At 55.3% G+C, this 12,582-nt stretch overlaps 2 protein-coding genes across 4 annotated transcripts; one reads left to right on the top strand and one right to left on the bottom strand.

The window, feature by feature from the left end:
• Positions 1 to 3,856: 3,856 nt before the first annotated feature.
• Positions 3,857 to 9,927, top strand: Eola2 (endothelium and lymphocyte associated ASCH domain 2). Of its 3 annotated transcripts, XM_077106636.1 has the most exons (4): positions 3,857 to 4,129; positions 7,848 to 7,961; positions 8,161 to 8,626; positions 9,407 to 9,927. In XM_077106636.1, the coding sequence occupies exons 3-4, from the start codon at positions 8,374 to 8,376 to the stop codon at positions 9,628 to 9,630; spliced, it is 477 nt and encodes a 158-aa protein (XP_076962751.1). In that variant the 5' UTR covers positions 3,857 to 4,129; positions 7,848 to 7,961; positions 8,161 to 8,373; the 3' UTR covers positions 9,631 to 9,927. The 3 variants fall into 3 exon arrangements, with proteins under 3 accessions (XP_076962751.1, XP_076962750.1, XP_076962749.1); XM_077106635.1 differs by lacking the exon at positions 7,848 to 7,961; XM_077106634.1 differs by lacking the exon at positions 7,848 to 7,961 and having other exon boundaries at positions 3,857 to 4,216.
• Positions 9,928 to 10,888: 961 nt separating this feature from the next.
• On the bottom strand, positions 10,889 to 12,562 carry Hsfx4 (heat shock transcription factor family, X-linked member 4). Its single transcript, XM_077106526.1, has 3 exons — positions 12,363 to 12,562; positions 11,984 to 12,281; positions 10,889 to 11,566 (listed from the first exon to the last, which is right to left on the bottom strand). Exons 1-3 carry the CDS (start codon positions 12,560 to 12,562, stop codon positions 10,889 to 10,891), a joined length of 1,176 nt encoding a protein of 391 aa, XP_076962641.1.
• Positions 12,563 to 12,582: the final 20 nt, after the last annotated feature.

The raw sequence follows: 12,582 nt of genomic DNA, 5'->3' as shown, positions 1-12,582 counted from the left end.
AAGGCTACCAGAAATAGGACACTTGATTGTGAAACAGTGAAGGTGAATTGAAAGTTGTGCTTTGGAGGATAGGTTGTCAGGATAAGAGGGGATGGGCATTCAATTCTGTACGAACCATAGCTTCAAAGCAAGGAGTCCTGTGGAACAGGTTGGGTCAGGGACTAGGTACCCCAAAGCACACTTTGACTCTGGCCAGTGTTAGTCCAGAAGAGGGAAGAGAGCTCAGGCTGAAACTTGAGGCGCCTGCACCCCAACAGGAGAAGGCTTGGCAGGTTTTCAGTAGGGGACTGATTTGCAAGGTAGACAATGAAGGGTACTGTGTGGAGGACCAACAGAAAAGACGCAACATAGGACTCCAGGCCAGTCAGGAAAATCAGGGAATAGCACAGACACCAGAGAATGTGGCCTGACCTCAGCAAGTAGCAAAGGGAACAAAGGAAGAGGAATCTATCTTCTTACATGTAAGGTAGAGGCAGGGACCTAGATCTTGGCTCTCCAGTCACTGGGCAGGACAGTGTAAGGAAGCATGGTGATCCTGAGGGAAGGTTGTGGTGTGAAAGACGAAAAGCCAGGTTGGCACAAAGTTGGGATGTGGTTTTGGCAACTTAGGTCTGAGGGGCAGCAGCACATAGGGTGGTGCTATTCAGCTCCCTTCAAAACAAAAGATGGTTATTCCCTGCCTCACTGGCAGGAACCAACAATGCATCTAGGGGAAAGGAAAGCTGTGGGGGGGTTCATCCCTGTGGTGCAAGCCTCAGCCCTGAACTCTGTGGACACAGGCAGGCGTCTCCCTTCTCCCAGTTGCTATTCCTCTGGAGTGCACCCTAAAGTACACACTCAGGGTTCGGTTAGGTCCATGAGGACCCTGGTTTGGCCGTTTTCCCCTCTTGACTAAGAGTGCAGCACAGAAACCCTAAGCTTCCTCCTCAGTTCTGCCCTGTGCATCTGGCAGCTCCTCCCACAGCTCTGTGGGCTCCTCCCCGAACTTGACCACAGGTCCCCCTTCCCTGGTGCAGCACTAGGTCTTTCCCCAGCTCTCTCCAAAGATCTGCCTGCATCTCTGCACCAGCTCCTTCCAGAGGATTGAGCATTCAGCAACTTCCCCAATTCTTAGCCACAGCTCTGCCTATTCGCTATAATCAGCGTCTCCTCAGCCACATCTGCCCCCACTTCCGCCCTCCCCCCCCCCCAGTTCTGTGCTAGCTCCTAGCTCACCTTTCTCACAAGTCACCCTGATCTTGCATACTTACTTCTGCCCCAGCTCTTTCCTATAAAGACAACCTCAGAGACAGGTCAGGTGGCATTCACCTGTAATTCCAGTGGCTTGGGATCCTGAGGCAGGATGGCGAGTTCATCAGGCTCAGAAACCTAGTGAAGCCCTAAGCAACTCAGTGAGAACCTGTCTCCATATAAAATATTAAAAGTAGGGGGGGGGGCTGGGGAGGGGTTGGGCTTGTGGCTCAGCGATAGAGTGCCCCTGGGTTCAATCCCTAATACCAAAAAAAAAAAAAAGACAACCACAACTCTTTCCCATAAAACTCTGTGCTCTTCCCTTGCCCCTCCCACAAAGCTGCCCCCCATCCTGCTCCAGTAAGGGCTCATAGACCCACCCACCTCTTCCCACACTTTCCCCCCCAATTCCTAACCCAGCTCTCACACCTGTGCCCAGCTCCTCTCATAGCCATGCTCCTCATCTGAAATCTTACCACTCATAAGCCCTTCCCTAGTCCTTCCATAAATCCACCCCACTCTGCTTGGGTTTCTCAACCCCACCCACAACTCCTGCATAGGAACTCACAGCCCTGCCCTGCTCCCAAGTTCCAACTCCTGCCCCTGAACCTAGCCCACAACTACTCCTACCTTTCCATTTGTGGCCAGACCCCCATGACACATTAAAACTCAGCCCCACCCCAATTCCTACCTGAGTAATAATAGCCCTACCCAGCTCCACATTTTTCTTTTTTTTTGGTACCAGGGACTGAAGTCAGGGGCACTCAATCACTGAGCCACATTCCCAGCCAAATTTTGTATTTTTAGAGACAGAGACTCACTGAGTTGCATAGCCCCTAGCTGTTGCTGGCTATGAAGTCGCGATCCTCCCAACTCAGCCTCCAGAGCCACTGTGATTACAGGTATGCACCCAGGCCCGCTCCAACACTTCTCCCTCAGCCCAGTCCCAACAGGAACTCAGCACTCAGCCCCGCCCAGCCACCTCCTACAGAGGCCAGCTCCCAAACAGTGCATAACTCCTTGAGCTCCACCCAGCTCCTCCCACAGATGAGCTCCCACTCTATTTCATTACTCACAGCCCCGCCCCAACTTCTACCTTAGTCCAGAGCTCCATCCTCAACTCCACCTCACTCCTTGGCACCACCGCTCCCAATTCCTCTCTCATTCCACGTAGCCCCGCCCAACTCTACCCGCAGACCTGCCTCCAACACCTACTTCACTCCCTGCAGCCCCGCTGCCAACTCCCGCCCTACAACTCACGGTCCCATCTAGCTTCTCCCACACCCGGTCCCCACCCCTACTCACCCGCACACCCTGCTCCACCGGCGGGCCCTCCTGGCTCCACCTGCAGCCCCAAACTCACCTCACTCCTTGCAGCCACGCCCCCAACACCTACGTATTCCTCAAAGGCCCGCCCCAACTCCTACCTCCTTGCAGCCCCGGACTCGGCTACTGGTTTCCCCAACCCCGCCCAGAACTCTCACTCCTCACAGCCAAGCCCAACTCCACCCGCAGCCCCTCCCAACTCCCCCACTAACACGCCCCCAACACTTACGTCACGCTAAGCCCCGCCCCTAACTTTCTCATTCCTTGCAGGCCAGCCACCAACTCCTACCTCACTCCTCACAGCCCTGCCCCAAACTTCTAGTGCTTGCAGCCTCGGGAAGCTCCTCCTTGCAAGCCTGCCCGAAACACCCACCCCACTCCTCTGGGCCCAGCACACCTCCAACCCCAGGCCACCCATCTCCTCCCGCGAACAGGCCCGCAACTCCTCCCTCACTCCTGAAAGCCCCGCTCCCAAATACCACCTCATTCTTGCAGCCCCGCCCCAACTCCTACCTCACTCCTTGCAGTCCCGCCAAGCTCCTCTGGACAAGCCCACCCAGAGCTCCTATCTCACTCCTTGCTGTCAGGACCCCAGAGCCTATGTCACTCACCCCAACTCCTACCTAAGCCCCACAGAGCTCTTCTGGACAAACCCCCCCACAGCCCCTATCTCACTCCTCACAGCCCAGAACAGCTCCACCCGCAGCCCCGCCCAGCTCCTCCCACTGACATGCCTCCAACGCCTACGTCACTCCTCCCGCCACGCCCCAACTCATTCTCATTCCTCAAAGCCCCGCCCCAACTCCTGCCTCACTCCAAGAAGCCTAGCTCAAAAGCTACCCTGGCAGCCCCCCCCCCCGCGCCCCCAGCTTATACCTCAGCAATGTCCCCCCTTCCTACCTCCATACTCAACCCGCCCAAAACTCCTACCTTAGCACTCTGTCATGGCTGGCCTTTCTCCTCTCTAAGCTCCAACCCTCCCCGCAGCACCGTCCCTAACGTTCTCTGAGGCTGGTCTCATTCCAATCTTTCCTTTTACTCCCATGGGTCCTTGTCTAACTCTACTCCCTCTTCCTGGTCACGGGACTGGTGGGATGGGCCAGGGTGTCAGGGCCTAGGGAGTCCAACAGCATTTTCTCCTTGCCGCTTGGGGAGGAAGTGCGTGCTGTCATGAGTGCGTGATTACGTACTTGCGTGGCTCCCTATCCGTGGCACGTGGCTACAGGCCGTCGGCCTGATTGGCTGGGTACAAACAAGCCGCGAACCTACGTGAGGTGTACGTAATCACGTGTGGGCGTGCTTGCATGCGTGGGTGCGTGCCTGCCTGTGCTCCTGCTCGAAGGGACTTTGGGGGCTGGGCTAAGGCGCCAGCGTTAATGCCTGCGAGCCCCTGTCCACAACCTAAGGTGTCCCAGAGGCGGCAGCAGCGCAGCCCCAACACCGGCCCAGCGCTCTCCTGGGCCTCATCATCTCCTCACCAGCCGGCGGAGCCCTTCCCAGGGCTGGTGGCCTCTCCTGGGCCGCGGTGGACTGTCCGGTCCGATGGTCGCAGGTCGGAGTTGGACCAGTGCCAGTGAGTCCAGAGTCCTGAGACTGCCCGCGATCTAAGAGAGCCAGGATCACGCCTGCGGGCGCCTGTGTGCTCCTCGCTTCTCCTAAGGTGCCTCTGGACTGGGGTTTCCCTGGAAGTGGGACTCAAAACCCATGCAGTGGAGCCCTTGTCAGCCCCTACTCCGACAGGCTTCACGCCCTTTCTTTGGCCAAGTGCGTGTTTGTGATGTGCTTCTGCCAGCACACAGCTAGTGTGGTGCTCCACTCACACCTGCCCCACCTTACCTTGAGCTGTGGACTCCCTGAGACCCCAGGCGATGAGATGTTCAGCTCTGTGCACTGGGTCGCTGTGCCCTGTGTGGTCTGCCCAGAATTAAAGTGAGGGTGATGTGATCTGGGGCCTCCAAACCTTTGCCCTGAGACCATGTGAGGAGAGGTGCCAGTTTTCTGCTCTTGGATCCTGGGTCCTGGCCTAAGAGCAGGGCTCCTTTCCCGAACTGACTTCCCACCCTCCTAACTGATACATCATGTGATCCTTGACCCAGACGGGACTAGCCCCACTGTCATGGGCATCATCGGTAGCAGACCCAAGCTCTGGTGAGGTGCACATGTGTGTTCCCTTTGAAACATGCCCTCCCAGATAGTCCTGGTCATTGGTGCTCACTGAGTAGAAAGCCTTCTGGTGCCACCATACAGCATTGCTGTCTTATCCTTCACCTGTCCTCCTTACCTCCTGTCCTTGTGCAGGTGAAGAAGCTGAGACAAGCAGAATGGGGCTTTCCCCTCAAGCCCCAGGCAGGGACCCTCTACAGCCCCAGGCAGGAGGGGGCTCAACCCCCTGATTGCCTTTAGTTGTCACTAGGGAGTCCACCCACGCAGGTCATGTTTCAGAGTTGTGGTTTTGTGGTGTCCATGAGGAAGCTGTCAGCCCAGAAGCTGAGTGGCGGGAACTAGGCAGACCTTCACTCTGGTCACGTATCTCAGTAGAGGAGATAGAAATGGCGAGGCCTGGTGAGAGGCATTCTGCCTTCTTCATAAGTCATGAGGATGGGGGATCCTTTGTCACCCATCAGCAGGATAATGATGCTGTGGGCTGTGTGTGGGACAGTGGCACCACTGGTTGGGCGAGTCTTTGTGGAAGGCCACTTGCTGGCATATTTCAGCATCTTTGATGTGTATGCCAACCAGTTTGTGACAAAGAATATCAATTCTAGTGGCAGAAAGTGGGAAGCAGTTTCTAAGTATCCATCAGTAGAGCAATGCATGGTTGTGTAAATGATGGGACCACCGAGAGTGGGATGCCATCCAGAGGACGAATAGTGACGCAGATCAAGAGGTACAGAGAGGAAGAATGTGCTTGAAGTGCTATTGAATGGAAAGGTCTGGCCCTACTATGTGGAGATGTATGGGTGGGGAACACCTCACACCTATCTATTATTTTGCCAAGATAGCCATAAGAAAGTGCCACAAATTGGGTGACTTAAGGAACAGGAAGATATGCCCACACATTTCTGGAGGCTGGAATGTGAAACCAAAGTGTCAGGGGGCTCTGTGTCTTCTGTGGGCCCTTGGAGAATCTGCTCTATCCCTCTCCCAGCTTCTGGCTGTCGGTTGGCCATCTTCGGTGTTCCTTGACTTGAGGAAGCATCACCCCAATCTCTGCCTTCATCTTCTCATGGTGTTTTCCCTCTGTGTATGCACACCTCTAAATTCCCCAGTTTTGTAAGGACACCATCTATACTGGATGTGGGCCACCCTAGTCAGTTGAATTTTACTGGATTCCATTTGTAAAACATCCATCTTTATATTTATGGTTGTGGTGTGAGGTGCTGGGGGTAGAGCCCTTCAAGATAGGGTTTCTAAGGGGACACAGGGAAACCCTGAGGACCCAACAAAGGCCCTGGGGTAGGAACTGGCCCTGGGATGGAAGACAGGCCTGTGCAGCAGCAGGGAGGTGGATAAAGGGGAAAAAGAGGTCTGATGGCAGGGGCAAGGAACCAGATCAGGAGGGAGCTTGTGGGCCTGGTGAGAAGTGTCTATTCTGCCCTGGTTGGGCAGGAACCCTTGGAAGGATTCAGCAGAGGAATGCCATGATGTGTTTGCCCCTGAATTGGGGTCTCTCTGACTCCAGCTTGGATGCCAGAGAGCAGTGCCACATGCTGAGCAGTGATGAGGATACTGCTTGAGAAGCCAGCAGGTGGTAGGAGATTGGACTGGGATGGTGGCCATGTAGACCGACCATGGCATGGCATGAGATTGGGGATAGGCTTTGGAGATATGGCCATGTGACATAGGTGGTGGATGAGGGAAAGAGAGGGAAGAAGGAGAGCTCTAGGTCTGGGGCAGGGATATGGTATAGGTGGTGACCCCACCTAGAGATGTGGAAGGGAGGTGGATTTGGTGTGCAGGGGTTGGGTCCTCAGTCTGTTGGCCTGACCCAGGAAAGGTTGAGGCTAAGAAAGTTTGGCCAGTGGGCCAAGTAGTAGAGAGGCCAGCAAGCACTCTGGAAGCCTGGGAAGGAGTTGGAAAGGGGATGGTCAGCCAGACCTGGGCTGCTGAGAGTCATGTGAGATGAAGACAGAACTAGCCAAACCCGTATTCAGTGCCTGTGGGATACCAGGAACCCAAAGGGGAGGGTTCATGTAGTGAGGGCTTGAGTTCAGTGAGGTGAGGAGGGAGACGTAGAGAGCTTTGCTGAGGTCTCTGCTGTGCAGAGTTGTCGCGGAGGGAGACAGAAGCTAGAGGAACATCCTTCACCTGATGCAGCATGTGCGGGCACAGCTCTGTGTGCAGAGGAGTCCTTTGTGTCAGGGGGGAGTATTTTTCCTGAATGAGAGCACAGAGGCAGGGCCCAGGCCCTGGAGTGAGGTAGAGAAGGGATGGTTTGTTAGGGGAAGCCCAGCCCTAGAAAGAGGAGGCAGGCAGAAGATCTGGCACAGAAAGGGAGGCTGTGGGTTGGTGGAGGAATGAGTGCCAGGCTTCTTTTGTCCTGATGGGGCCTTGTCTTGGGAGGATGGGCGTATTTCCCTAAAACCATAGGAGATACTTGGGGTGAAGTGGATGGGCTTGAAGAGGGTACAGGGAGGCACTAGGCAGAGTGGAGGGGGCAGCTCATGGGTAAAGGGCAGAGTTGCCAGAGGACAGGACCCCAGGCTTGATGTTGCTGCCGCTACCGAGAGTAGCCACCATTTGGGACTGTCCTACTAGGTGCCAGGGAATGGCTGAGTGCTCCCAGCACCTGGCCTGCCCTCACAGCCCCAAGGAAACCGAGGCTGCATGACCTTCAGAGAGTGAGCTGAGGTTCTGCCGTCAAGCCCTGGTGGCTGCCGTGATGAGGGCCTGGGCTTCTCACTGAGCATAGCACAGGCTTCCTGTGGAAGGGGTCCGTCGTCTCCTGAGGTACATGAATGAAAAGGTGAGGGCCTCGTCAGGGAGTGCCTGAGGTCAGTCTGTTCCACTGTGGGCAGTTGCTTCATCTATCAGCTCCTCCTTCTCTCAGCCATAGAGGGGGGCTAGCAATTGCTACTGGGCCTGCTGGGTCATTTGAGGATTAAATTCAGTCTTCTAAGGATCCTGAGCAGTCCAGGGCCGGGCACACGGAAGGAGTATGCACACTGGGTAAATTGTTCTTATTCTCAGGATTCCTTTGTCTTGGCTCAGGTGGGTGGGGGATGGGGATTGAGGAGCATGACACCCGAGTGGGTCTGGAATAGATACTGACAGGCCACTTGACATCACAGGGAGTTCTGACATAGGAATCGATAAATGTTGGACACCCAGGAATCGTGCGCAGCAGCCTGCAGTGGTGGGAGCCAGACACTGAGGGACGGCAACGCTTGTGGTGGCGTGGCCAGGTGCGGAGAGTGGTGTTGGGGTGATGTGGGCAGGCAGGAGGAGAGAGATCCAGGCCTGTTCCTCTGTGCCAAAGGCAGCCCACTCAGGGTGAAGCCCCGAGTAGGCCAAAGGGGGCCTCCCTCCTCTGTTTTCACCTAGGACATGGTGACTCCGGTCATGCTACTGACCACACACTGCCCTGCCTGTGCCTTTCTCTAGCTGTTGACATCCTACTCCACGTGCTCGCCAAAGACTCCACAGGATGGAACGGAATCCTCCGAACCCCAGCACCCTGCCTTGAGCCCATGGTGGAGCAGGGCCTCAGTGACTGTGCGGTGACAGGTAGAAGCAGCAGCGAGCCCTCAAGGTCAGTGCGGTTTCAGGGCCCGGGGGAAGGAAGACTTTGCTGGCTGTGAGCCCAAAGGGAAGAAGATGAAGTTTTCCTGCCTGTCCTTCCGGCAGCCTTATGCCGGTTTTGTCTTGAATGGAGTCAAGACCCTGGAAACGCGGTGGCATCCCCTGCTGAAGAGCCACCAGAACTGCACCATTGCCATCCACATTGCTCAGAGGGACTGGGAAGACAGCTCCTGGAGGGAGCTGCTGGTGGAGAGGCTGCAGATGAGCCCTGGGCAGATCCAGGCCTTACTCTGGGAAGGGGAGAAGTTTGGCCGAGGAGTGATAGCTGGTAAGTGGGGGCGTGCCAACCAGGGTGCAGAGAGCTCCAGATTTGCCCCCCGGATGGTGCTCTGAGGTTCATGGCTTCTGTTCTGTTTTCCCTTGAACTGGTGGGCATGTTTGCTGCGGTTTCCCTGAGCAGCACACCTTTGGAGGGGCTGCAAGAGGCACTGGCCTGGGGGCCTGTGGGCCTGGCTGCACACAACCTTGGTAAATCACCTCTCTCCTCTGGGCTGCAGTTGCTATTTGTGATCTGAGAGGTGTCTGTCTGTGGCACGTGGCCACTGAGTGCATGCCTCCAAGTCCAGAAGGGACAGCACTGCATGCCGTTCCAGTTGAGTGGCCTCTAGAGTGAGGCTGCCTGCCCGGCTTCATGTGCCTGCCACACCCGTGATGTTCCCTGGGCGCGTGCCCAACCTCTCAGCTGTCCAGGTCCCGCGTTGGCACCTGCCACCTGGTGACCTGCTGAGGCGTCCCGTTGGCAGTGGTTACCCCTGCAGGCACGGTGCCCTTCTGATATGTAACTGCCACCTCAGCAGTCTTATGGGGCCCACCCATCCCTTGTGCATCCTCAGTGAGGACAGGGCTCTTTCCTATTCATGTCACCCTGGATTTCATGAACAGAGTGTGGCAGGTCACCAGTGTTGAGTGAGAAAGACTCAACTTGCCTTTAGTCTTTTTAGTGATATTTTGGGCTCCAGCAGTGTGCCTTTCAGTCACCCTGTCATCACACGGCAGGCCTTGGATTATGGAAGGGAAAGCCTTCTGTGTGTTTTCTCTTTGGGCACAGGGCTCGTGGACATCGGAGAAACGTTGCAGTACCCGGAAAACTTAGCTCCCGACGAGGTTGTGGAACTGGAAAATCAAGCTGTTCTTACCAACCTGCGGCAGAAGTATTTGACAGTGGTTTCAAACCCCAGGTGGTTACTGGAGCCTGTACCCCAGAAAGGGGGGAAGGATGTGTTTGAGGTGGACATCCCGGAACATCTGATCCCCGTGGCATACAAGGTGTGACCACTGTGGGCTCCAGAGAGGAAAGTTGTTGAGACACCCAGTAAATCATGAAACAGACCCAAGAGAATCGGGTTAAGTGTGAATCGCCACAGCCCCCAGCGCTGCTCGTGGACACAGATTGCTATGCTCACAAGAAGGGAACGGGGAAGGCGGACTTTCCCTGGGCAGTGCCTCCTTGGGCTCGTTGAGATCATGTGTGGTCCCTTGACCTTCAGGGGACAGGCAAGGCCACCAGGAAATGTCTTGGCATTGCCCCTAACTTTGGTCCAGCTACTTTCTAGATTGTGCAAATAAATGTCCAGATGGTAACTGTTTAGTGCTTGGGGCGCCCTTGTGGGTTTTCCCGGCTCTTTCTTTGAGTCAGAGCTCTGGGGTGTATGAAGAGCACCCAGGGGCATGGTGGGAAGTCTGGGACCTGGCACTGAATCCTGCTAGAGAAATGACCAGCAGTTCATGGCCCAGTGCATCCCAGGTGAAGAGAACATTGGACTTGGAGCAAGCCATCTGTTCCCTCTTGTCATTCTCACGCTGTGGGAAAAGTGTCCCTGGGTTCTGCATGGATGTCATGCAGCTACTTCCTTCCCAAGCAGAGGATCCTAACTACTGCTGTGATTGAGTCAGGTCGACTTTTGTAGAGACATGTGTGCTGTCTTTTGTAGCAATCTTTTGTTGACTTTGTAGCACAGTCTCTAGTGGTAGTTATCTGTGGGGACCAGGGGCTCCCCCCACCCTCATGGAGACTGGCATGGCCTGACTCTTGTGAGGCAGGATATAGTACCGTCCATCCCCTCCCAGATGGGAGCCTGATTTTAGGCCTGCAGAGAGGCCCACTGTGTGTTGGGAGACTTCCTGGCAACTCTGGGGTGGGGTTGCCCTGTCAGGAAGGAATCTCCTGCGTTGAGATACCTGAGTTGTGTGAGGTGATTCCCAGGTCAGGAGCCAGGCTCTTCTGTCTTCTGACCAGCAGGCCATTCAGGGACCAGATCTTGCTGAGCTCACACTCACCATTGCCCAGCCAGGTCCTCCGCTGGGGGCGTGGAACAGCTGCTGCTTCCAAAGGAAAGGGGTTAGGGGGACCTAAGCAGCACCAGCCACCACATTGTGCAAGAGTAGCACGGGAGCTTACAAAGAACAGGACTCGCGACTCTTCTTTAGATCATTTATTTACCCCTTCAGAGTTTTGTTTTCCTCTGTCAAGACCAAAAGTAGGTTCAACATTAGAAAATGTTGACTTTTATCATTGGTGCGTGGGCTGAGTTCAAGGACCTGTGTTGTCCTTGAACTGCTCACAGAGTGCACATTTGTAATCTGAGGAGCCCTCCTGCACCTCCTCCTCATTGTCATCCTCCTCGCCCTCGCCTTGGCCTTCACCTTCACCTTCACCATCCTCCGGGGGCTCCCTTGGGGACATGGCTGAGAGGGCGGCCAGCAGGATGGAATAACAAGTGTTGTACAAAGACATGACTGAACAATAGTCAGGGTAACCCTGGGGGCTTCCGGGCACTTCCCCCTCGCCTTCCATTCCGGCAGTAGCTTGGGAGGAAGGTGTGCTATCTTCAGAAGTGCCCTCCCCATCAGGGCCGCTTGGCTCCTGCGGGAGCTGGTTTTCCAGGGGTTGTTGAGAGACACTGCTCATCGCCCACACCCCAGAGGGCATGAAGGGCTGTGTGCCTCTGGGCCCCTGGTCGTCCAGGGCTTCCCTCTGGGGCAGCTCGTGCTCTGCCTTGACCTCATGGTGGAAGCGTGGGGAGCGTCTGGTAGGGACCAGCTTCTTTTTCTTGGCAGATGATGCGCGGCTCTCTCGCCCAGCAGCCGGGTTCTTCAGTGGCGTTGGTATGCAGGTCCCACGCTGAGCAGAGCTTCTTGCTTCTCCTTTTTTACGGATGTTTTCCAGGAGCCCTGGCTTGTCTTTCTGGAAATTGGAGTTGCGGTAGATCTGAAACAAAAGGAAAAGTTTTAGCCTTCCTGGGGTAAAGGGTGCCTTGCTCCGCCCACCACCCCCACCCAGAATCCTAATGGACTTGGTTTGTAATGGAGGAAATCATTTTCAAGTTCCCGGCCAGTGTGGCTGCCCTTCCTGCATGACCTCACTAAAGAAAATTCATAGGTCAAGGGGGTCAAACACATGCATGACAGTAACTGGCCTCTCAGCCCTTTTTTTCTTGCCTTCAGATTATCTCTAAAGGGTTGTCACTTAACATGAAATGCTGAATGTTCATCTTTCCATAGGTGATCTACCACACTAGACCAGTGATCCTTGGAAATGAGCCCTTGCAGTGGGATTCATCTGGGGGCGCTAGGAAGGCATTCAAGAAACAGGGACAGTGGGTGACAGGAGTACTTTCTACTTTACCATCATTCTCTTCTTCCCCCGAGAGTAAGCTGATGCATCTTTCGGGCGGATCTTGCTGAATCCATAGAGGTTCAGCTGGCGAATGAAATTCTTCAGGCTGTCAGTTTCAAAAATCCTCTCTGCGCCCCTCCGGCCAAGGACCTCTCTCTGGAAAAGGTCAGCCTCGATGACCATGATGTCTCCTTCGCCACCCCAGCACACAGACCTGAAGGTGTCATCCTCCACTATTGCCCAAAGCTTTCTGGGGAAGGAGAGCCCGAGAAGGTTCTCAGTGCCTTCCTCGCTGGTCACCGGCCGGCTCGGTTCTTCTGGTGGCTGGCTCGGTTCTTCTGGTGGCTGGCTCGGTTCTTCTGGTGGCTGGCTCGGTTCTTCTGGTGGCTGGCTCGGTTCTTCCGGTGGCTGGCTCTCTTGGGAGCCGGGATCTTGGCTCAGGGCTTGGTCACCATACCCGTCCAAACCCTGTCCTGAATCCACCTTGGGATCAGGTGAAGGATGAGATAGGGGCTTGCTCGCTGGCTCTTCGCTGACCAACGAGGCCACCTGGATTTCAGAGTGCTCTTTGACACACTCACTGGCCATGGCGCTACACTATCAGGAGC

This window comes from Callospermophilus lateralis, chromosome X (genome assembly GCF_048772815.1).
Source record: "Callospermophilus lateralis isolate mCalLat2 chromosome X, mCalLat2.hap1, whole genome shotgun sequence".
In the NCBI taxonomy this organism is placed as follows: Eukaryota; Metazoa; Chordata; class Mammalia; order Rodentia; family Sciuridae; genus Callospermophilus; species Callospermophilus lateralis.
The sequence above is the reverse complement of the archived record's forward strand: the minus strand, read 5'-3'. Positions and strand labels throughout refer to the sequence as shown.

Excerpts from the sequence above, each read along its gene's own strand:
- Eola2 (XM_077106635.1), top strand. The coding sequence starts at position 8,374 with ATGAAGTTTTCCTGCCTGTCCTTCCGGCAGCCTTATGCCGGTTTTGTC. Across the intron at positions 8,627-9,406 it reads TGGCCGAGGAGTGATAGCTG|GGCTCGTGGACATCGGAGAA; the intron begins GTAAGTGGGGGC and ends CTTTGGGCACAG.
- Hsfx4 (XM_077106526.1), bottom strand. The coding sequence starts at position 12,562 with ATGGCCAGTGAGTGTGTCAAAGAGCACTCTGAAATCCAGGTGGCCTCG. Across the intron at positions 12,282-12,362 it reads CCACCGGAAGAACCGAGCCA|CCGGCCGGTGACCAGCGAGG; the intron begins GCCACCAGAAGA and ends AGAAGAACCGAG. Across the intron at positions 11,567-11,983 it reads GGGGGAAGAAGAGAATGATG|ATCTACCGCAACTCCAATTT; the intron begins GTAAAGTAGAAA and ends CTTTTGTTTCAG.